This window comes from Mustela lutreola, chromosome 2, assembly GCF_030435805.1.
Source record: "Mustela lutreola isolate mMusLut2 chromosome 2, mMusLut2.pri, whole genome shotgun sequence".
Classification (NCBI taxonomy): Eukaryota; Metazoa; Chordata; class Mammalia; order Carnivora; family Mustelidae; genus Mustela; species Mustela lutreola.
Genome location: NC_081291.1, coordinates 87,291,094 through 87,315,984, shown reverse-complemented (window position 1 = coordinate 87,315,984; position 24,891 = coordinate 87,291,094). Strand labels below are relative to the sequence as shown.

Below are 24,891 nucleotides of genomic sequence, written 5' to 3'. Positions count from 1 at the left end.
AAACATGTTATTGGTCACATTATGGTCAGTTGAGTTGATGTACTGTAATTTGCCCAACTCTTTCCCTGTTGGTGGACATCAGGCTGTGCAAATATTCCTGGATTGCATGTTTTTTTCCCTTAACATAGGAATTTGTTTTTACTGTTTTTGAATTGCAGAATAATTGAACTGACTTTAAAAATCTTAAACATGGGCCACACAAAGTAAGATGACCTACATTTATTTTCATTTAAGTAGGAGAATGACTTGATTCCCATTTTATAACTTTCCCCCTTTTGTGCTTTATTTATTTAAGTAATCTCTACACCCACCATGGGGCTTGAACTCACGACCTAGAGATCAAGAGTTGCATGCTCTTCCGACTGAACCAGCCAGGTGCCCCCACCCCCTTTTATATTTTATAGGCACATCAGGCTTGCTTCAGGAGGTATTCCTGACTTAAAGTAGGCAATTTTTTTATAACCTGAGGAGCACTTGTACCCAGGTTATTATTTTCTTTTTAAGATTTATTTATTTATTTGAGAAAGAGAGAGAGTGTGCGTGAGCAGGAGGAGGAACAGAGGGAGAGACTCTTGAAGAGGACTCCCTGCTATGGATGGAGCCTGAGTGGGGACTTGATCTCAGGAGACGCTGAGGTCATGGCCTGAGCTGAAACCAAGAGTTGGACATTTAACTAACTGAGCCACCCAGGCACCCGTCCAGGTTATTTTCTCTAACAGTAGGAATGAGTGCAGTTTAAGATGAGTTTTCCAGTCGCCTGGGTGGCTCAGTGGGTTGGGCCTCTGCCTTCGGCTCAGGTCATGATCTCACTGTCCTGGGATCAAGTCCCACATCAGGCTCTTTGCTCAGCAGGGACTCTGCCTCCCCCCTCTCTCTCTCTCTGCCTGCCTCTCTGTCTACTTATGATCTCTCTCTCTCTCTGTCAAATAAATAAAATCTTAAAAAAATTTTTTTTAAAAAGATGAGTTTTCCTCTTTGATTATTGACCCAATATTCATGAGTAATATCCCCTTTCCTCTCCCCCTTTCTTTTACAAGATATGTAATTTGAGTTATAAAGTATTTCCATACTAATGGACTTTTATAGGAATTACAGATTTATCAGTTTTTAAAAATTACCTATTTCTATACTTTCATTTCAGAATTTTTTATGAAATAATATAGTTCTTATATTATTGTAAATGTCATTTATAATAAGGGCTAAGATAATCTATCAAAAATATAGGGATGTTGGGTGCCTGGGTGGCTCAGTGGGGTAAGCCGCTGCCTTTGGCTCAGGTCATGATCTCAGGGTCCTGGGATCGAGTCCTGCATCGGGCTCTCTGCTCAGCAGGGAGCCTGCTTCCTCCTCTCTCTCTCTCTCTGCCTGCCTCTCTGCCTACTTGTGATCTCTCTCTGTCAAATAAATTTAAAAAAAAAAAAAAAAATATATATATATATATATAGGGACGCCTGGCCAGCTCAGTCAATCGAACGTGCAAGTCTTGATCTTGGGTTCATGAGTTCGAGATCCACGTTGGGTGTAGGGATTACTTGAAAAATCTCTGTGTGTCTGTCTTTTAAACCCATCTGTGAACAATTAGCTAAGCTGAATATTTGCTAAAGCCAGACCTCTGAAGGTATTTACCACTCTTAACAGAGGAAAAATTGTTTCATCGAGAAGGAGAATTAAATGTAAAGCAGCATGGGAGGTTTTACTGTATTTTAGAAAACAGTAAAAATATGTACTGTGTAGCATTTGGGAATTACCAAGAAATGGGTGGCACTTGCAAATACTTAAGGAGTAGTAAAATTAGAAATGGAACGTTGAAATGAACAGTGGGTTTGAATCATAGCTCCATCCCTCCCTCGTTCTGTATGATTTAGACCAGTCACTTCACCTCCTTAACCTTCAGTGTCTTCGTCTGTCTGAGTCTCATGAATACCCTGAGTGTTCTGTGTAGCGTCTGGCACACAGGACGGGTGGTGGGAAGATGCTAGTCATTGTTTTCCTCCCACACTTGTTCTGTAAAACTCAGTTGCTGCCAGCGTGGGACTCTTAAGCTAGAGTGTGTACAACTGAAGGAGAGTATCATTATTTGACTATGAACTTTAGAAACTAAAATAACAGGGAATAGAAAGACAATTAGCAGATTCCTTTCTAGCCCAGCCTCTTGAGCCACGGGCCGAGGGCTGAAGGAAGAGTGGAGTCCAGCCACGGTGAAGAGAATCTGCTGAGAGACTGGAATGAGTACACCCCGATGAGTTCCAAAACCTGCTGATTTCTAGGTAGAATGGAGACGAGAGCCTCTGTTAATAATAAATAAGGAAATGAAGGTAGACGACGCTCATCTCCCCCGCTTGCCCGCGATCACGCCACACTGATGAAGAAAGGGAAGTACAGAGAAGCAACCTGTGAAAATTATGAGAAGCAGTAATTGTTTCAGAGGAAAACCTCACTGTCATGAGCCCTTAGGATGTTAGTCAACCACACACCACTACAGCATGGTGTCTCACCGATACTCATCTTCTCAAAAATGGGTAATATTACAGGCTGCAGGCACCACCAGGTTTTATCTTGATGTGTAAGTGAACCTCAGGACCTGTAATGCTGGTTCAGCATATAATTTACAGCAGTTGTAGCGGTTAGAACAAAGGAGCTGAAGGCTTCTGGAGCTTGTACGTCAGCAAGGAAATGGGGGGAAATCGGATTCTCTGTGGAAGAGACCAGACTCAGAGAATGATTATTGCATAGCTACCCTGTGAAGGTTTTCCAATAAAAAATTAAGTCCAGATTGAACAGTAGAATTACTTAAATGACTTAATCCTCTCTGTTCTGAGTGAAGGAAAAATACGAATATTTTGCATACTGAAAATATCTGATATTGTCATGCTAACTATAGGTAATGATAATAAATAATGGAAGTATATATCCCCGGAAATCACTGTGGATTTAGAAAAAGATCTGGACAAATGTTTTGAAGTTTCCTGAATTTTGAGATGGTACATTAATACAATTCCATGAAGAAATAACCTGAAACTAAAGTGTCCGAAGATGGTGACTTTTTTTTTTTTTAAGATTTTGCTTATTCATTTGACACAGAGACAGCAAAAGAGGGAATACAAGAAAGGGGAGTGGGAGAGGGAGAAGCAGGCTCCCCACTGAGCAGGGAGTGGGATGCGGGGCTTGATCCAGGACCCTGGGATCATGACCTGAGCCTTAAGGCAGATGATTAACGACTGAGCCACCTAGGCACCCCTGAAGATTGTGACTTTTTCAAATACATCTGACCAGCAGAATCTGCTACTAGAAGTGGTGAATAATTAGTTTTAGACTTTGAATTGTGCAGACCTTCTGAAAGGTGTGACGGTCACCCCTATACTGGGGAGTTGTTTTGTAAGAATACAGTGCAAGTTGGATATAACTAAGTTGATTTTGGTGGAACAGTTGTATGTAACCATTGTTGCATGACTAAGCATTCATCATTAGGCGTATAAGTCTAGGACAGTACACAGCAGGAACATGGAAAGAACAGTGGGCTAGGGGGTAAGAGACCCCCAAGCCTTGAGTTGGGGTGAACTAGGACAGGTCACTTAATTCCTATATACCTTGGTATTTTCATTCCAGCAAGTAGGATGACATGGTTTGTGCTCAAGTTCTCCAGGTCTGTTCACATTTAAAGTTTTTTTTTTTTTTTTTTTAAGATTTTTATTTATTTGACAGGCAGAGATTACAAGTAGGCAGGGAAACAGGCAGAGAGAGAGGGGGAGGCAGGCTCCCTGCTGAGCAAAGAGCCTGATGAGGGGCTCGATCCCAGGACCCTGAAATCATGACCTGAGCTGAAGGCAGAGGCTTAACCCACTGAGCCACTCAGGCACCCCCTGTTAACGTTTTAAAGAAAACAAGGTGGTTGGAAATCATCATGATGCTGTCAAAACTCTGAGAGAGTTATTTGCTGCATACATATGCCATTTTTATTAGTCATACATACATGAATGAACTATCCTTTCACAGGTTTTTAGAAGACCTGAAACCAGTCATTTAGGTAAAATCTTTTCCTATGGTCCAGTGTTTGGAGGAGTGTGTGTGCAGAGACGAGGCATACGAGTTCCCATTTCTTCTTTCTGTCCCACCCCGCTTGAGGACCGTGTCATTTATTTAAAGTAGCACTCAGACACCACCCGTTGACTCAGTCTGTCTTAACCATCCCATGCACCTTAACAGATTGACCAAATGAAATTAACCTTGGAAGTCAAAACAAAGCTGAAAAGTATCAACTATGGTCTGTAAAATGGTTTTCAGAGGAAATGAATGGAAGTCTATTACTTGAAACATTTTACTAGACAGTAACAATCTGTGTTGCCTTCCCTTACCCTGGGAAGATTGCATGGCCTGTTAAGCACTTCTTTATAGCACTTCATGATTTTTATGGTAATATTTATAACCTACCACTGCTATAGCAGAAATAACATCAGTTTTAAATAGACTCTTGGACATCTGTGACCCCTCCACAGATGGAAATGCTCTGTAGACTCAAAATCAGCACCTGCCATAGACCCATAGTGTGAGCCACAAATGTAATTTATAATTTTCTAGTGGTTACATTTTGAAAAGTAAATAGGCACAGGGCATTAATTTCAGTAATGTGTTATTTTACCCAAGATATAAATACTATTGCACTGTGTGATCAATGTGAAAAATTATTAATGATGCATTTTTACCTTCTTTTGTGTGGTCTTTAAAATCCAAAGTGTATTTTATCCTTATGGCACATCTCAGTTCATTCCCTCAGTTTTAAATAGTCAAAGCTAAATGGAGTCCTACCAGAGCAGTAAAGTTACGTTTCATGGAGAAGTATTTCACACTGTTCCCATTTAAAAGTAAATTTTAAATTGATTAAATGCCATTAAAAATTGAGCTCCTCAGTTGCCCTAACCACATTTCAGGTGCTCAGTAGTTACATGTGGCTGGTGGCCTTTTTTATCTGCACAGATCACAGAACACTCCCAGCAGCAAAGATGGCTGTTTCAGACAGTACTGGTCTAAATCCTGAGAATCTTTAATCTTCCAGTACAGAAAATTGGACACATTTTTAACATTATAGTCTTGAGATGGCCCAAGTCTCATGAAACTGAGTTTCTGATTATTAAAATTTGTAACTTTAACGTTTGTCATTTCATAATTAGTCACTCGGGAGCTGGCCTCCCTTCAGCCCCGGATATCTTATAACCTCATTAAATGGCCACAGACTAACATCCAGCTGAGGCTGGCCTTGAAGGTGATACAGTTCTGTTCGAAGCACAAAGTAAATGTTCTTGCTAGCTGTCCGCTACCAGGATCACTGTTCCTTTGACAAGATACAGTGACACTTAAGATGTCCAATTGGTAATCATAAAATTACATTTGGGTATAAATTGTTACGACAGAAAAGCTGAGAGAAGTATAGAAATAGTAGCAGGATTTTAAGGTTAATTTTGTATTTAGGCAGGTGAACTTGAACTATTGAAAATTGTCTTTTCGGGAGAGGAACTACCACCACTGCCGTCATACGCACAGGGAAACTATGAAGTGATACAGAGTAAGATAAAGAAAGCAATAAGCATGAGTTAGTGACTGTTATTCCACTCTTTATTAAGGGTCTGAAAGTTCGTCAGGAGCTTCCCATTTGCAGTTTGGGCCCCTCTGAGCCCTCTCTCCCACTGTAAAGATTAGAAAGGCACACAGAGAGCAGAGGTGTTCATTTTTAGAAAGCAGTCCTGTCCTGGAAAAGTATGTTTGGCTCTGCTACCAAGGAGTAAGGATCTTCTGAGGTTCTGAGCCTTGATCTGGTGCCACCCTCTGACCCCCACTCTACAGTGATAGGACTGGGTCCTGGGAATTTGAGACCTTGCATCCGGGCCGACCATAAAGAAAGAGGGCTGATTTTGAATAAACTTTCATTCTCCAGCTCCTCTTGGCTGAGGGAGCTTTGTGCGTTGTGTGCCCTACATAGCCAGCGTACCCCAGGACTGTGGTCAGATCTCAAGAAAGCCTCTGGTTTCCCTCTGGGCCTGGGCACTCGTCCAGCTTTCTGTAATGCTGAAGTGCATTTTTAGGTTGGAGACTGAGTCATTGAAAATGTACCTAAGCGACAGATGGTGAAGCTTATTACTTCCTGCGTTTTGACTGAGTTTTGAATAGTCTTGAAGATCTTTATCTTCCCACCAAAGCTTAGGGGTATGTGAGTGCTGTGTAGGCATTTTAAATTTTACTCAGAGAACGAGTTGGTGGATTTCTGAGTCTTTCACAAACGGGACTTACTCAGCTTCCCCTTTAATTTCTTCTTTTATTTAAGCTACGATTTGTGTACCAGAAACTTGAATTACAGTATGTACTCTCCATACAGTATCTCCTGGCATGGGTGTACCAACCCAACAAAGTAGGTATTATTGCTGTCCCCTTTTTACAGATAAGGACCTAGAGACTTAAGAACATAATTACAGTTTCCAGGTCATGGCAAAGCAGGGGTTTGACCCCAGGACTGTCTGACCACAGGACTCACTGCGTGATGCTGCAGTATGGGATGGTTTTCCTAGAGCTGGACCCCAGTGCTTGTATACAGGCGAGCTCCTCTAATTTCCAAGGTTCCTTAGCTGGCAGGGATACTACTGCTTATCACTGAGATCTAGTTTCTTCTGCTGTGGTTACTGGTGGGAGAGTCACCATCATTGGACATGTCAGAGGACCTGGGCGTTTAAGGGATATTGATGGTGCTTGTCTCCTCTTATCACAGGTGGCTGTGTTATTGCAACGTGCCCCAGTTCTGTGACAGTCTACCTCGGTATGAAACCACCCAGGTGTTTGGGAGAACACTGCTGCGCTCAGTCTTCACAGTCATGAGACGACAACTCCTGGAACAAGCGAGACAGGAGAAAGACAAACTGCCACTTGAAAAACGAACTCTAATCCTCACCCATTTCCCAAAGTAAGAGAGCACCCTTGCTGGTCTTTGATCCTGGAGCTTGTGACTGATAAACACACACCGAAGCCTGTATCAGTAAGGAGATCAGGAATGCCAGCAAAGTCATCCCAGGGAAGAGGAAGAAGGGACCCTCTCCTTCTCAGCTCCCCTTGTGGGTCTTTTTTGGTATTGCACAGCGAGTGTATCCGTTGTTGGCGTGAATTGGTATTGCTTGCAGACATGGTTCCCTTGGCCCCAGCTCATCCCACCTGGATCCTGGTCTCTGGGTCTCGCAATGGGGTAGAGCTTTGTTTGGTGTATTTAGCTGCCGGTACGCTAGAGGAGGATGGGGCGAGTGTTCGGAGCAGTTTCCATCTACTTGGCAGGACAACTCAAGTGGATCTTTTTTCCCATCCCACATCTCCAACGCTTTCAAAGCCTGGTGAATCACTCCTACCTCAGCTACAGTTAGCCTGCCCCGTCACTCTTTGTGAACTAGACTCCAAGAGCAGGACTGGACTGGAATAGAGAGGCTCCCTCCGGAATGATCTTCGTGTGCCTCTACTCAGTTTTTAGTAGAATGTATGCAACTCTTGTGCACCTTGCTTCTGGTGCCTGCAAGAGCTCTAACAGAGAAATAATCACTTAAATATTTTTCAGATGAAGGAAATGTGTTTAAAGGAATCAGAAGTTTCAGTGCTGGACTCTTGGCCTGGGAAATGCATTTTCAGTGCTAAGAACCAAAAATTTAAACTAAAAGTCTGATTGCTTATGAGGGGCTGAGGATGCAGTTGTCGACTTGTGAGTGAGCCAGTTTATTCCGTGGGTGGCATTCTGCCTAGACCAGCGCTTCTGGTGAAGGAGGCAGAAGATATTATTGGAAAGGGCTTTCTGGGTTCGATAGAGACTTTGTTTTCCACACCATTGAGAACTGCGGGTGTAGAGAAGAGCATTTATTTATTTATTTACTTATTTAAATTTTTTTTTTTTTTAATTTGTTTGACAGAGAGAGAGATCCCAAGTAGGCAGAAAGGCAGGCAGAGAGAGGAGGAAGCAGGATCCATGCCGAGCAGAGAGCCCAGTGCGGGGCTCGATCCCAGGATCCTGGGATCATGACTTGAGCCGAAGGTAGAGGCTTTAACCCACTGAGCCACCCAGGTGCCCCAATTTATTTATTTATTTTTAAAGATTTTATTTATTTATTTATTTGATGGAGAGATCAGAGGCAGGCAGAGAGTGAGAGGGAAACAGGCTCCACACTGAGCAGAGAGCCCAGTGTGGGACTTGATCCCAAGACCCTAAGATCATGACCTGAGCCGAAGGCAGAGGCTTTAAGCCACCCAGGCGCCGGGAGAAGAGCATTTACTTTTATTTATTTATTTTTTAAAATTTTATTTATTTATTTGACACAGAGAGATCACAAGTAGGCAGAGAGGCAGGCAGAGAGAGAAGGGAAGCAGGCTCCCTGCTGAGCAGAGATCCTGAGGCGGGGCTGGATCCCAGGACCCTGAGATCATGACCTGAGCTGAAGGCAGAGGCTTAACCCACTGAGCCACCCAGGCACCCCAGAGAAGAACATTTAGAAGAGGAGGTATTACATACTTTAAGCAAGTACTGATGATGCCCTATTTTAGTAGGGAAGCTAGATTTTTATGATTAAGTTACTGTTAATTGGATTACCCAGTTTATTTCTCAGGAAAGATAGCTTTAATTTTTAAGAATAAATTAGGTCCAAAACAACCACAAAAATGTTTTTTTTTTTGCTAGAAATTAACTGTAAATTCCTTTGCAGTTTAACACAAATCCTAAACTGTGGGTAGAAGATGTCGTGGGTAATTCTGGTGAGATTTAGCTGAACGCCTGATATTTGCACATAAATCCTAGCATCCTGAGTTTCAGTGTTTTCTTCAGGCAACTGGTTCCTGAGACTGAGGCATGGCAGGAATATTTTGGTATTCTCCAGGGAAGAAGGTTCAGAAGTACTGGAGCTGCCATTTGGGTCTTGCCCCTAAGTGGGTTAGAATCTCTTACACATGCTCTCATATCTAGTAGCTGCCTTTTCACTGGTCTGAGCTCCTTTCCTTCAAGATTGAGAGCAATTTTCTTTTCTTTTCTTTCTTTCTTTCTTTTTTAAAAGATTTTATTTATTTATTTGAGAGAAAGAAAGAGAGAGAGAGAGAGCATGATAGGAGAGGGGATCAGAGGGAGAGGCAACTTCCCACTGAGCAGGGAGCCTGATGCGGGCCTCAGTCCCAGGACTCCAGGATCATGACCTGAGCTGAAAGCAGACACTTAACCAGCTGAGCCACCCAGGCACCCGAGAGCAATTTTCTTATTTCTCTATTACATCTGCCACATAAGCAGCATTTTATATTTTTATAGTTGTCATTCTCTGTCTCAGCCAAGGCATAAAGAGGACCCTCCCCCCTGCTCCACCTTTTATGGTATTTAAAGAGAAATTTTAATTACCTTACAAAGTAACAGGGTTTTTTTTTTCCCCCATAGCAAATTCATTTTGCTTCTTGCAGATATTTGCTAATTATAGTGTGTTATGTTCCTTCATCCCATAGTTCTGGCATGCTTATGCTATCGAGTTAAAAAATCAATGCTGTTTTTTTTTCTCTTCTCTATTACTAATGGTAGGGTAAAGCTACCATCCACTTCTCCTTTTAAATCCCTTGTCATTGAATATGACAACATGGAGGCTGATGGGGATTTATACCTCTAGCCTTGGCAGCAAAATAACGCACATGGAAGCTTAAGGTGCTGTTAGAGTCTTAGGTGCCGGCTCAGGGTGAGAGCTGTGCCTGGCTGCACGTCACTCCCCGAGGTGGCTGTGGTTCTCACATGCATTTGCAGGGCTCACATCTTCATCTTCCTCCTCTTCATCTGGGCCCTTTCTTCCTCTTGGCTTTAACTTGTGCCTTTCCTAGGGCACTTGGGTGGCTCATTTGGTTAAGCATTTGCCGCTTGATTTTGGCTCAGGTCAGGATCTCAGGGTGGTGGGATCTAGTCCTGTGTCTCTCAGCAGGGAGTCTGCTTTCCTCATTCTCCCTCTGCCCATCCCCCACGGTGCACTTGCTCCTGTGCTCTCTTTCTCAACTATATAAATCTTTAAAAAAATCAGTACGTAAATAAACAAAAACAAAACTTGTGCCTTTCCTCCCATCTACCAACTTACAAGATTATTATTAGAAAGGTTCAGTATCTGTATTTTACCCTAAAAGTGATAAATAAATGCGCATGCTGATGAAAATTTGGTTAAGAGAAAACGAAGCAAAAGATGCCCCCCAAAGCCCTACCACTCAGAACTTTGTGTTTTTAGAGATTTTTGTTTTACGCTATGGATTGTTCTTTTATTCCACATGCAGTTTTGAATCGTATCTATACACAAAGGAAGCTCTCTCTCTCATGACATTGCATTAAACTATTCTTTATTATAATAACTGTATTTACGTAGATACAGATATAACACACACACACATACGGATATATAGAATATTTTTCCTAAATTAGTAATGGCATTCATCCTTGGTGAGTCTCTGCAAGGCTTTGTGAAAGAGTGTACTGATCATACAATTACCGATAGAGAAGGAGCCTAGAAAAGGAAAAGAAATTTACTTCTGTGATGAGGGGCCGTTGAGGAAATCTTGAGGGCTGTGTAAAAGAGGAAGGGGAGAAAAGGCCTCAAGCACTTTTTCTCCTCAGCAAGATCACAATGTGATCTCAGTAAGGCTCTTAACCTCCTACTGCTGTCAGTCTTTCTGTGATTGGTAAGAAACATACCAAAATGTTTTAACATGTAGCATAATGGTGGCTTGGTTGGAAGTAGAAGTGATTCATGCAGTTTCTATAAACCATGAATTAAACTATCGTGTACGGGTAGGTACTCATTCAAATGGTCCCTTGTTCTTGAATCTGAGATTTAATCTGAGCAGCAAGTAAGAAGACCCCTCGGACCTTTTCCCTATCTATTTTCACTTCAACAAACAAACATCTCCCACCCCTGAAATCATTTAAAATCATGCAGGCATTGATAGGTGAGAAGAATTGTGGTACTTTTAGTGGTAGGGATAATGATGATGATGTTTCTGATCCTTGATCAGTTGTCCAAAACCTTGATACTGGTGTTTCAGAATTCAAGATTTAAAATATTTTGTAGAGGTAATATGACACTTATTTTATATTTCTCAGTTCTAGGGATAGGGACAGTCCCCCTAAATCATATCTATTCGTAATCGTAAAAACTATAAATAGTTTTATGTATGTTCAGATCAGATTGTTATGAAATGGGTCATGGAAGATCTTTTTAAAAGAGCTTTTGGGGTTCAGAATTTCAGATACAGGATAGTGGACTCATCATATTCAACCTTTATTGCATCATTGCAGCGTGAACTTCATGAGGGCAGGATGTTCACTCTGTCCTCACAGCACCTAACAGTGCCTGGCACAAGGTAGACGTCCAGCCAGTATCTGTCGAATGGATGAATGGAACACTTACATGGGGGTCAGACACCATTTTATGTTGAACATTAGCTTATTTCTCACTGTGACCCTTTACAGGAATTACTATTGATATTTCTGTTTTATGGAAGTAGAATCTGAGAAAGAGGAAAGCTAAGAATTTCTTTCAGGGATCACAGAAATTGAGTGGTGAGCTCAGCCAGTGGATTCTAGAGCCCAGGCTCTTAGCCATTTTTTTTTTTTTTTAATTCCTCCACTAGAATGTATGTGCCTTAAAAAGAGGCTTGTAGAAGGGTATTCCAGTACCAGACATGTAGATTTGTATTGGTATTTTAATCATAATTCTTTAATTTTTGTGTACATAAGTCTAAGGTACTTCATCAAAATTTAATTATCTAGGCCTGTTCTTATGGACTACTTTTCAGTAAGCCCAGGTAGAGCTTGGCTATCTATATTTCTAACAAGATCTCCAGGTGATTTCTGTGGGTCCCCAAACTTTCAGATCCATTTGGTTTATAAGTTGACAAAAAGTATAACATAGTAATCAACCACAGTCTAATCCTAGCCCTGTAATGTACTAATTGTAGAACTTTGTGCCAGTGATTTAATATCTGTGCTTTAAGTTTTTTTCTTCTGTAAAATGGCTATAATAATGGATTCTGTGTCATAGGTTTTTTAAGAAGATTACCTGAATTAATAATACATCAACCACTTAGAACAGTGTTTGTAAGAGTTATATACGTGTGTGATAATAAAAATAAAATATGTGGCTCTTTGGTTTGATGTGAGGATTTGGTAAGTTCATAGACGAGTATATAGGCACATGGCAAGCACTTGATAACTATTAGCTTTTGGGATAGACAATGACAGTGGTAATGACAGCTACATAGGTGGTGAAAAGTTTTTTTTTTTAGATTTATTTATTTATTTATCAGAGATCACAAGTAGGTAGAGAGGCAGGCAGAGAGAGAGGAGGAAGCAGGCTCCCCGCTGAGCAGAGAGCCAGATGCGGGCTCAATCCCAAGACCCTGAGATCATGACCTGAGTGAGCCAAAGGTAGAGGCTTTAACCCACTGAGCCACCCAGGTGTCCCAGATGATGGAAATCTTGCTCTGAGGTTGAGGAGTACTCAGTGCACTGCATTCCTACTGATAGAACACTGTGCAGTCTATCATGTCAAACCATGCAGAATCAGAAGAGAATAAATTTGTAGAAATGTATTTTTAAAATTTGAATATCCTGGAGCCGCCCACAGATCATCATTCGAGTCATCATTCATGAACGTCTTTCTGAGTTGAAAGTGAGATGCTGATGTTGGGATGCTTGCCATAGATGGTTAGGGCTTTTCTCCCTCTGGTAGTGCATTAGTTTTTTTATCTTACTGTTGCTTTTACTCTTGGTGCCTAGGTTCCTGTCCATGTTAGAAGAAGAAGTTTATAGTCAAAACTCTCCTATCTGGGATCAGGATTTTCTCTCAGCCTCTTCCAGAACCAGCCAGCTAGGAATCCAAACAGGTAAATTTCTTTTTGCATAAATTCGAGAACAATTGGGAAGTGTTAGTCACAGCTCACTCTGCATTTATTTGTGTTTTTCGTCAAAACACTGAAGAACAGAGCCAGCAAAAAAGGAACACTCTGGCAAATCTTGTATCTGCATCTCTGTTAATGAGGAGCGCAGGTGCAAATCAGTTAAAATCAACTCCTCCTTGTACCTTAGTGGGTTTGCTTAACTTGCACATTATAATTTTATAAGAGGTGTAAAATACCACACAGCTCAGCTGTGTAGTCAAATGCTTCTTTTTAAAGACACATAAGGTCTCCGTCCAGGGCCAGATATGCCTGGGAATCCAGTCTTTGTGAATCTGTGGTGTCTGGTGGGTGGTGCATCAAGTTACTCTCATGGATCAAGGTAGGGAGGTGAGTGGAGAGGAGCAGTCTGAGTCTCAGGTCATGAGATGCTTCCCAGTGGGGCTAGAGCACCCTTGGCATTGCGTTGAGTGGCGGCATTTTGACAAAAGAAGACACATGAGACTTTTTGGAGTCACACTGATCCCAGAGAGAGGATCTGAATTGCCACCTTTGACACTTGGAAGACTCTGGAGAAGTTTAGCAAGAGAGGCCAATGCAGTCATTTATATGTGGCCACAGGGAAGGAGACTGCAGAATTTTGACGTCAGTTTTCAGTGTATCTAGCTCAGTGTGTAGTATTTTTGCCTGCAGCAAAAAAAAAAAAAAAAAAAAAAAAAAAAAAATTATAGTCAAAGTCACCTTCCTGAGTACATGGTTCTGTGAATTCTGACAAACACACACGGCTGTATAACCACCGGTCCCATCAAAATACAAAACAGTGGCCTCACCCCAGAAAACTCCTTTGTAACCCCCTGTTGTCCATTCATTGCCCTGCCTCTAGCCTTGGCAACCACTGGTGTTGCTTTTGTTCCAGGAGTCTGCCTTTTCTAGAATGTCATATGAATGGAATCGTATGGTACACCATTTTCTGAGTCTGACTTCTTTTACTCCACGTAATACATTTGAGAAGGTGATTAAAAAAATTTTTTTTTTTTTCATCTAGAGCCCAAGTTTGGATGCAGATATAATTAAATCCCTACCAAGCAGAGTACTTAGGGAATGAGGTAGTTTGGCTTGGATCAGATCCTTTTTGTTTGAATTCTCGTTTTTAGAGGCTTGCGTTTTTAGTATGGGCAGGACATGTTTTCTGTGTGGCTGGGCATATCCCCTGCATTGTGCTCTCTGTCCCTGTGCTGTTCACTTTATCTTGATCTCATCTGGTTTTCAAATGACATCTCTCCCACAAACCCTTTCCTTACTCTTCCTGTGCCTTCCATACTCTTCCAAACTCTCACAGAACCTTGAATATATCTTATCTTTGGTTCTCTTAACTTGTCTGCCTGTGGCGTCACTTGTGATGATTTAAAATAATACTGATTGCTGAGGCTTTTCCCAAGAGAGTGATATAATTGGTCTTGCCTAGACATTGAGACTTTTAAAAGCTCCCCAGGTGATTCTGATGTGCAGCAGTATTTGAGAACTGCTCTGTCATACAGCACTTAATTCCTGCTATCCTAACCCTGTTTTTCTATAAGCCTTGTCTCCTCTGAGTTTGACTCTTGGGTGGTGAGAGACCGTTTTCCACAATAATAATAACATACTTCTGTTAAGTGCTTCCCTATGAAGTTTGCTTCATATGAAAGCCTTAGCACAAACCCTGAGAGGTCGATATTATTATCCCCTTTATGTAGATGAGAAATAGAAGCTGCAAGAAGAGCACCAGGTGGGCCCACAGGCAGAGCTGTGGGATTCCTTAACTGCTTCCTTTCGTGAAGAGCCGGACTCTAGCTGCTAGCCCGCGGTGCTGCTCTGGCATGTGCTGCAGATGTGCAGGCAAATGCCTGTGGGAGGAACTGTGAAGAACACAGCGCCTTCCTCAGGGCAGGGGACAGCAAAGCTGACAACTGAAGTTGACAGCAGGGTCGGCTTTGTTCTTTTCTTGAGGCTCTTCCCAAGAGGATTCCTCTCCCTTTCTGAAAACTCCCCTTGACCCTTGCCTGCTCAGAGTGCTTCCCAGTCTGTTTGGCTTCCGGCACATTCTGTGCCGTAGCACAGGATGGAGAAGGCGGACGTTGTCTCTTGACTGTCGGGATTCCACATTTATTTCTGTGATGAAGGTTGTAACCCAGTTGAGCTGTATTGTCCTCTTTAATACTACCCAAATCTGTCAGAAGCAAGCTGCCTTTTCCTGTTCTTCTGTAATTGCAGTGTGTTCTCTGGGGGGAAGGAAGAGTGTAATCATCTACTTAATTGGCATGTCTGCACGTCTCTGCAGCTGTGATAAATGACATTTGTAATGATGGCTCTGAAGTTTTGCAAGATACTCAGATGTCTTCAGAGTCACCGGAGTTCCTCTTTGTGTGGAATCACTCTAGCGCACTTTGAGATTCAGAAGGCCTGTATCCTGGAAGCGAAGCCACACAGCCTGGCACTTAAGTGTATTCTGAGCCCTATGGAGCGCTGCCTCTGTGGCTCCATTCACGTCCTCCATCACTTTATTGGCTGTATAGAACGTTCTCTGGGTGCTGAATGGTGGCTGCATTGAAACTTAGTTGAGCATTCTCTCTGGGCACCCGGCTGCCCTGCCTTACTCTGTCCTGTATGAGACCAGTGCCACTGAGAAGGTCTGTGTCCTTCATCTGCTCTCACCCCATTAGCTATAGATCAGCAGCACACTCTCAAAGCAACGGCCCATTTCCTACAATGGCTTTATAAAACAAAACGGAGAAGTTTTTTTATTTGTAAACACTCCCAACTTACAGAAAAGTTGCAAGAGTAGGACAAAGAAATCTTGCATACTGCATCTCCTTTCCCCAGATTCACTACTTATTAACATTTGGGCATATTTGCTTTATCTTCTCCTCTCTCTCTCTCTCTTTTTTTTTTTTTCCTAAACTGTTGGAAAGTTGCAAACGTCATGCCCCTTTACTGAGCTCAGTGGGTATCTCCCAAGAACAAGGACATTCTCTTACTTCACAACAGCACAGTTATCAAAGTAAGGAATTTAAGCTTGATGCAATATTATTATCTAATCTGTAGACTGCTTTCCATTGTGCCTCTTATCTCAGTCATGTGGTTTATAGCAATTTTTGTGCTGCTTCATGAGGCACATGATGTTGGCCTTTCTCCTTCTTGTGGGGATAAGCTTGGTCACTTGGTGACGGTGGCCTTTTCATGGTTTCTCTGCTGTAGTTTTAACCATTTTTCCTTTGGCAATAAAGTGTGTTTTGTGGAGAGATACTTTGAAATTATCCTGTCTTCATGAAAATTAGACTCCCAAGGTTTAGCCTGCACAGATGATTCTAACCTGAATCAATTATTATATGCTGGCACCAAATGTTTTTTGTTTTGTTTTGTTCTTCCCACCTTAACATTCATCATTCCTTCCTTTTTATTTATTGGTGTTCTCCTTGAGGAAGACTTTTACCTTCTTGCCTATTTATTTATTTATTTATTTATTCTTTCATTATTTTTTTCAATATGGACTCAGATCTTCTTGTTTTATCCAATGGGCTATAATCTGTTACTTACTTTATTATATCCTCACATTGGCCCCAAAGCTATTTTATTTTAATCAATGAATTAACTTTTAGAAGATTTTATTTTTAAGTCTTCTCTACACCCAGTGTGGGGCTTGAACTTACAACCCCAATATCAAGAGTTGTATGCTCCATCCCCTAAGCCAGCCAGGTACCCCTCCATGGCTTTTATTTTGAAGATGACTTTGTTGTGGTGTTAGGCAGGAATGGGATGGTTGCATGTACAGTTGGTTCCTTGTTGCCTAAGAAAGGAGTCACCTAATACCTTTTTTTCTTTTTGGGGCCAGTCATCAGTCCACCTCCTGTAGCTGGGACCATTTCATATAATTCAAACTCATCTTCCCTTGAGCAACCTAATGGAGGGAGCACCAGTCCTTCCTGCAAAGGCTCTTCTGGGCTTGAGGCAAACCCAGGTAAGCTCTTAACCGGGCATAAGAAGAGGCTATGATTTGCTGTAGAAGTTCTGTTATCTGGGGAGTGCCATAGGTAGAGTTAGACCAACTACAAATTGTGCATGTCCAGGATTTCAGTGGCTGGAAATCACGTTGAGCTATACTGGTTAGTTATTGCTATGTAACAAAGGAACCCAAAGCGCAGAGACTTCAAACTGTAGTCATTTATTATCGTAGCTCACTCATGCTGTGTGTTTGCTGGAAGGTGGCTGATCTCAGCCAACCTCGTTCAGTCTTTACTAGGCTTGCTCGTGAGTCTCCCTGTTGACCAGGAGCTCTGTTCTGGGCTTGGCTAGAACACTTAAGGTGGAACATCTCTGTTCCACATACTTCTCATCCTCCTCCTGGGATCCTTGGGCTGCTTTTCTTTTTCTTGGGGCAGAATATGTCCTTCTGAAGAGGCCAGAAGCATCAGAGAACAAGTAGAAATACATACAGTTTCTTGAAGCCTAGGCTCAGAACTGGTATTGCATCGCTTCTGCCTTATTTTGTCATCTGAAGCCATTACATGGTCAAACTCAGAGTCGAGGGGTGGAGAAATGTGCTCTGCTTCTTTTGTAGGGAGAACCGCAAAGTCATATGGCAGAGTGTGGATACCAGGATGCAAAGAATTTGGCCACTAATGTAGTCAGTCATGTGGGCAAAAAAATCTCCTAATCCTACACGCATTTCACAGTCACAGAATGTTTTGAAGGTTGCATTTCTGTCCACAGACTTGACATCAAACAAATCTTGAGTATGACCAAAGTTTGACATAAAAGAAGTGGCATAAGCGAGGGAACGAAGAAAAATTTAAGTGTGGGACCACATAGTTAGCGTATGTGACACCGTTTACTCACTCTCACTTCCGAGGGAGGCATCACTAATCAGTCCCAAAACTCTTTGCTGGTGAGCTGGAATATAGCCTCAGATACTTTCTTACCATAACTCTTATTAGCAATGTATCAATTCTGGGGCATATTACTTATAAACCCAGCTACAAAATAAGTATTTCATAACATTACTCTTGGGGAATCACGGGACTTGAAAGCATCTTGGTCAGATGACTGAAAATATTCTCATTTACCTTTAATAACAACTAAAAAAGTTACAAAAACAAGAACTCAACAAAAGCCATTTAGTAAGTGACATAATGTTTTTGAAAGCTTCTCTTATAGATAAGGTACTTTACCTTGTTCTGTTCTGTTAACTAAAGATGTTGAGAATGCTCTGTGGAAATGCACTTAGTGGGATTCAGACATGGGGAATAATTAGATTTGAACATCTAAAACATTTTTAAATTTTTAATTATAAAAATAAATCCATATTATGATGGCGGGGAGAGCCATGCATGATAGTAGAAAGGACAAAAAGTCACCACATAATCTAAGGAGGAAAATTTTCTTTGTTTTTTCATGGCCTTTCCCAGCACGTGACATGTTGAGAATGGCCCTGCTCATTTGTGAGGTATCATTTTATGGCAAAAAAAAAGCATTGTGAGAGATAAAGAGGGTTATTTGATAATGAAAAAACTAAATTCACCAGCAAGATAAAACATTTCATTTGTATATTTCAAATAGGTATAGACGTATACATAATATACACATTCAAATATGTATAGGTGTATACATAATGTACACATATATACACATATAATATACACATATACATAATATACACATACTATGCATACACACATGTATACATACGTACATACATGAGAGAATTAACCACAAAGAGAAATAACCTCATCAACAAATAGTTGAAGGCTCAAAGCAACATCTTCGAATAATTCCTAGTTCAAGCTGACACAGCTATCATTAAGGATATAGAAGCCCTGAAAGCATAATTAGTAAGCTTAATCTGATGGATGTACAGAGATCAGTATTGCTAAAAGTCAGAAAATCACACTATTTTCAAGAACACACAACACATTTACAAATAATTGGTAGTATTTTGCGTTCTCAGGTAAGATTCAAAAATTTTTGGTGTTTTGTTACTATATGGACCATGTTCTTTGACCACAAAGGGACTAAATGTAGAGATTAGTAATCATGATAATTGAAATCACCCTTGCATTTGCATATGAGCAAATACATGCCTTCATAACTCATACAGCAAATAAAAAAAATTATCATAGAAAATATTCAGAATAGATCTGTGGTTGGCAGTTACTGTGACCTCCTCCCTTTTCTTTCCCATCTTCGCTGCCGCCCCTTCCCTGGATAAATGGAGAATGACTTCCATGCCCATCAGTGTTCACAGAAAGTTAATTAAATTAGTGGGCATGCATTACCTGCTTTGTGTTTAAGATCATCCATTGTTTGCCCTTTTATTTTGATCATCACAGGAGAAAAGAGGAAAATGAATGACTCTCATGCCTTGGAGGAGGCCAAGAAACCCCGAGTTATGGGGGATATTCCAATGGAATTAATCGACGAGGTCATGTCTACCATCACAGACCCTGCAGCAATGCTTGGACCAGAGGTCAGCAGGGTAAACAAGAGCAGCCCAGCCCCCAGCCACCTGGTAGACACCTTTTGTTTTCCTGGCCACTCCAGCTCTTAGAAACGGGGGTGGTATCATTGAGAGAGAGCGTGTTACGCTATCCTGGTTTGCGTTTAACCAGCTGTTCATGGTATGGAGGGCAAGACAAGCTGGTGGAGAGGTGATTCCCCTTGATAAATATCACATTACAGAGAAACATACTAATAATACCACACAGTTGAAGGCACTCTCACCTCCCTAATCTCTTAATCTTGGAATATTTAAATCCTCATAAATGTTAGAAACATTCCATGATAAAGAACCATGGTTTGTTTTTGTTTTTGTTTAAGATTTTATTTATTTATTAGACAGAGATGACAGAGAGCACAAGTTGTTGGGGGGAGAGGGAGAGGTAGGCTTCCCACTGAGTCAGGGAGCCTGATTCTGGGCTTGATCCTAGGACCCTACGATCATGATATGAGCCAAAGGCAGCGCTTAACTGACTGAGCCACCCAGGCATCCCTGAGATCCATAGTTTCTTTATTTAGATTCACCAACTGTTAACATGTTACATTTGTATTACCTCTATCTTTCTCTCCTATGAACCATTTGGAACCATTTCAGAATTCAGTATAGATGTCATAACATTTCACCTCTATATTTTCCTGTTTCTTAAGATGAAGACTTCTCTTTTATATTACCATGTAACCATGTAGTACCATGTAACCATGTAGTTACCACTATCAGAAAATTTAGCTAGGTTATATTTTCTAATGTATGGATTTGCAAACTACAGCCAAATCTGGCCCACTGGCTGTTTTTGTAAATAAAGTATTATTGAAACATTATTTATGTCTTCCTTGCACTACAAGAGCAGATTTGAATAATTAAGACAGGTGATATATGACCTGCAAAGCCTAAAATACTTGTATTTGGCCCCTTTATAAGAAAGTTTGCTGACCCCTGGCCTAATGTTTAGAGAGCCCATATTGGAGTTCTCCCTGTTAACCATATTATGTCCTTAGAACATTTGTTCCTGTTGTTGAAGGATCAGGCAGGGGTCATGAATTGCATTTAGGTTCTTTCTCTTCATCTCTTAGTCTCCTTTAATCTAGAACAGCTACCCAGTCCTTTTTTTTTTCTTTTTCTTTTTTTTTTTTCTTAATGGCAGTACCATTGTTAGAGTCCTGCTTACTAATTTTATGTAACAACCCCTTTGGATTTGTCTATTTACTCGTGATTGGATTCATGTAAAGCAGTTTTGGTAAAAGCGCCTTTATTGCATTGCATCCAAGGCAGTTTAAGACATTTCTGGGGCTCCTGGGTGGTTCAGTCAGTTAAGTGCTTGATTCTTGATCCAGGGTCATGGGTTCAAGCCCTGTGTTGGGCTCCACGCTGGGCTTGGAGCCTACTTTAAAAAAAAGAAAAAAGACATATATGACAGCTTCCAGGAAGTAAAGAACTGGCTTGGAGATTATTTGGTAAAGTATCTTTTAAAATTTTTTTAGTGTGGCTCTGCTACATCAGTTTTTAATTTGTCATGCTTCTGAGATATTTATTTTATGGTATTGAGGATAAGTCAGAGAACTAGAATGTTTTAAGAGAAAGACCTCTTTGTCAGATTATTCCTCACATTACCTGGTAGATATCCAGTCCTGGTGTCTAACACTATAGACCTTTTGTGGGCTTGTCTCTCAAGGGTTTAGTAACTTCACAAGTTAGTTTAGCTCAGGTTTTTCAGCTGTGAAGTATGGATGTCAGCACACATTTCAAAATTTGTTGGGTAGATTTGATAGTGTAATGAGGTTGGCTTGTACAGGCTTGCACAGGCAATTGTTAAATTTTCAAGAATTTTGTGAGCTGGGTGTTAAATATGTTGGTAGCTTGAAATTGACCACAGTTGCCCTGGTCACCTGGGCAGCCAGTGTAGACCAGTGGGATGAGCAGGTACTCCCATTTGGGGCTCTTCTTCCCTGGGGGACTGTTGAACATTTACCTGCATACCCCTGCGTGGATTAAATAGAGCAGGAGAATAAGGTGCTGGCACAAGGTTGTGCTGCCAGCTGCAGCTGAGAGTGGGATGGCAGATACCCTCAGACAGAACACTGTCCTCCAAAAAGAGGTGCTAACACCATAAATGTGACTGCCACTGTTGGGACTGTGATGGGAATTTTGCGGCTCAGTTACCCTGAGGGTCCCGTAAAGCTTAGCCAGGTGGGATTCCTCCAAACCAGGAGTTCGTACATAGGACAAATCTGGTCTGCTCAACCCCTGCCCCCACCTTGTTAAAAAAGATTTTATTTATTTATTTGAGAGAGAATGAGAAAGCACGAGATGGGGGAGGGTCAGAGGGGGAAGGGTCAGAGGGAGAAGCAGACCGCCTGCCGAGCAGGAAGCCTGATGTGGGATTCCATCCCAGGACTTCAGGATCATGACCTGAGCCAAGGGCAGTTGTATAACCAATTAAGCCACCTAGGCACTCTACCCCTTCCCCCTTTTAAAAGTTTTATTGGAGCTCTACTATACTTATTTATTTATTCATTCATTCATTCATTCATTTATTCATGAGAGAGAGAGAGAAGGTACACAAGTAGGGGGGAGGAGCAGAGGGAGAGAATCCCCAAGCTGACTCTCTGCTGAGTGTGGAGTCCTCTGCAGATCTCGATCTTACAGCCCTGAGAACATGATCTGAGCCCAAATCAAGAGTTTGACACCTAACCAACTGAGCCACTCAGGCAACCCTCTCCCCGGCCACCATTCATTGATATATGTCTGTGTCTGCTTTCACACTACAGCAGGGTTGACTAGTTGCCGCAGAGACCTTATATTTACTATATGGCCCTTTATAGGAAAGTTTGATGGCTCCTAAGCCACGCCGAATATCCATGTACACATATGATACTCTAATTTCTCAAAATGCTTTATCTTCCGTTTCCGTTTCAGTTTTAAAACTTGTGTATGTTGTTTGGGTCCCTGAAAATTCACAAATGTGTATCTTATTAGAACAAATCAGAGAAGCATGGAGGTGTCCGATCCCCATTGTCTTAAGGGAGGAGCTGTGTATAATTTTTTCTTGTCTCCTGCAGACCAATTTACTGTCAGCACATTCAGCCAGGGACGAGGCAGCAAGACTGGAAGAGCGCAGGGGTGTGATTGAATTTCATGTGGTCGGCAATTCCCTGAACCAGAAACCCAACAAGAAGATTCTAATGTGGCTGGTCGGTCTCCAGAACGTGTTCTCACACCAGCTGCCCCGGATGCCGAAAGAGTACATCACACGGCTTGTCTTTGACCCGTAAGTGGAACTTGGCTCTTCTTTCTTTCTTTCTTACTTTTGAAATGAAGGGGGAACCACTCAGATAGTGGAAGTAAGCCAGGGTCAGCTACCAAATCCTGCTGCCTCTTGTCACGTTGGGGAGTACAGAGCCACATCAAGGTAGTTGCCATGACAAAAGCAGTCAGATGAATTTTTCAGCAATTCATACGTTTCTTTGTTAATAAAATGAAGCTCTGTATTTTAAGTTGCTGGTGACTGTCCTATAGTTCATTCATTATAGCAGTGAAGAAATACAAGCACCAAGTAGATGTCCTACTTTGCCTTACTCAAAACAGTCTTGAATTTGGTATCTTAAGTTGCTACTGCTGTTGCTAGGTCTTAATTTAGGGAAAATTATTGGGCTGTCAGATAAGCACATTTGAAAATCCATTGCTTTAAGTAAGACCCAAACAACAGAAAACCTAAAGTTCTCTAATTGAACGTACTTGAACATACATAGCCTAGCAGCCTATGTGGAATGTGATCTCTTCATGTGACAATTCAGTGACACCTGAGACAGAAGTTCTCACAGGATTCTACAATGCAGGGTTTGGTAAATTGTATGTGAGGATTTTGTATTCTCTTCTATAATATTTCTGTAATATTTTTGAGTCAGAGTAACCCTTCAAAAACATTTCCTGCATTTGTCCATGAGTTAGTGCTTTCCCTCCAAACCTGCACTGCGGGTCCCTTGGCATTGAGCATACACCATTCCAGTACAAGTCAGCACCTCCACACATAGCTTATTCTTTATTTATAAACCTCAGACCCTTCTTAGGTGACCGGCATTTTGTTGTGATGGAAGCCCTGATGAATGAAGTCTTGTGCCCGTGAACTTGCTCTAAAAAGTGCACATTAATAGGGTTCTATCTAGATAGTGGGTAGATAAGGGAGGGTTCCATAGAAACTCAAGAAAAACACTCTTCCTTTTCTGTTTGATTACTAAGGAACCCCCCCCAAAAGTATTTTTGTATAACCAAAATAGGTAAAACTTTGCCATAATCTTATTCTTTCAGGAAACACAAAACCCTTGCCCTAATTAAAGATGGCCGTGTTATTGGTGGTATCTGTTTCCGCATGTTCCCATCCCAAGGATTCACAGAGATTGTTTTCTGTGCTGTAACCTCAAATGAGCAAGTCAAGGTAAGGGGAACCCAAGGTGTTAGAAGAAAAGCAGAGAATATGGTGCTTCTCACTAAAGCTGCAGAGTTTGGGCAGGCCTGTATGTCTGTGCCACATCCACAGAAGGCTCGAAGTGGAGTTCAGGACTTCCTGAGAAGAGTTCTCTTGCTGCAAATGTCTGTTCATGTGTGTGAAGAGAGCGAATGTTCCACATCCCAGCAGGTCAGGTTCTGCCAGGGCTTTGTTGGGATTGGGGCAAGGTACAAGGACCCCACACAGCCCCAAGTGCAACTGAAGTATAGTGTATGACAAGTGAGGGGAGGTTTGAAGATAAATCTCCCTGCTCGTTGTTAGCTTACACGTGCACACGCATGCACACACACAGCTGGTGACACTGAATCACCAGAAAGGATATGGTGAGATGTGGGTTACTATACTCAAGAAAGAAGTCTTACGGCTTTGTCCCTAAAGGTGGTCAAGGGCTAAAGAAATTCTGTAAAGGAAGTCGTGGAAAATTTGAATAAATTTATGATTCAGTTTTAGAAGTATTCCTGCAGGGTTTGGAATGTGGGGTTCCTTTGGTGTGTGTGTGTGTGTGTGTGTGTGTGTGTGTGTGTCTAATTGACCCTCCCAAGTGTCCTTGTCACTGGTCCCTTCATCCCCAGGAGTTAGGCTGTTTCATTGAAACTGCAGCTGGTGTTATGTTGGAACTGGAATAAAGGGTAGACTGTCTGCAGAAAGACCTCTGGTGTAGTGTCTGTTGTGTCCTGCTCTGCTGCTGCCCTCAGGAAAACAGAACCAGGAAAAGTGTCTTTAAACTATTATTCGTTTGGTATTTTAGGAACCCTAAAGAGGGTCATTCAGAACTAGGGCAAATGGTGGAAAGATAAGTAGCTCAGGGTTAGGCAGTTGCTGAGAAAAGTGACTGGAAAGTCTAAGACACTGTTACCTAATGAAATAAAATGCGACAAATATGAGCCATGCATGTAATTTTAAGTTTTCTAGTAACCACATTAAAAAAATAAAAAAAAAAGGAAACAAAGTT

At 41.5% G+C, this 24,891-nt stretch overlaps 1 protein-coding gene across 6 annotated transcripts in view; it reads left to right on the top strand.

Annotated features, from left to right (window-relative positions):
* The window catches only part of KAT2B (lysine acetyltransferase 2B), a 101,806-nt gene that overhangs the window by 54,868 nt on the left and 22,047 nt on the right, over positions 1-24,891 (top strand). For 5 of the 6 annotated variants that reach the window (XR_009350879.1, XM_059162504.1, XM_059162508.1 and 2 more), the window contains exons 6-11: positions 6,752-6,943; positions 12,791-12,897; positions 16,778-16,903; positions 19,272-19,417; positions 22,495-22,703; positions 23,741-23,867. Coding sequence is in view for 5 of the 6 variants with exons in the window: in XM_059162504.1 (XP_059018487.1) it covers positions 6,752-6,943; positions 12,791-12,897; positions 16,778-16,903; positions 19,272-19,417; positions 22,495-22,703; positions 23,741-23,867 (907 nt within the window). In the remaining variant the exon portion in view is untranslated. The remainder of the gene's footprint in view (positions 1-6,751; positions 6,944-12,790; positions 12,898-16,777; positions 16,904-19,271; positions 19,418-22,494; positions 22,704-23,740; positions 23,868-24,891) is intronic. The other variant, XM_059162505.1, reaches the window with a different exon arrangement.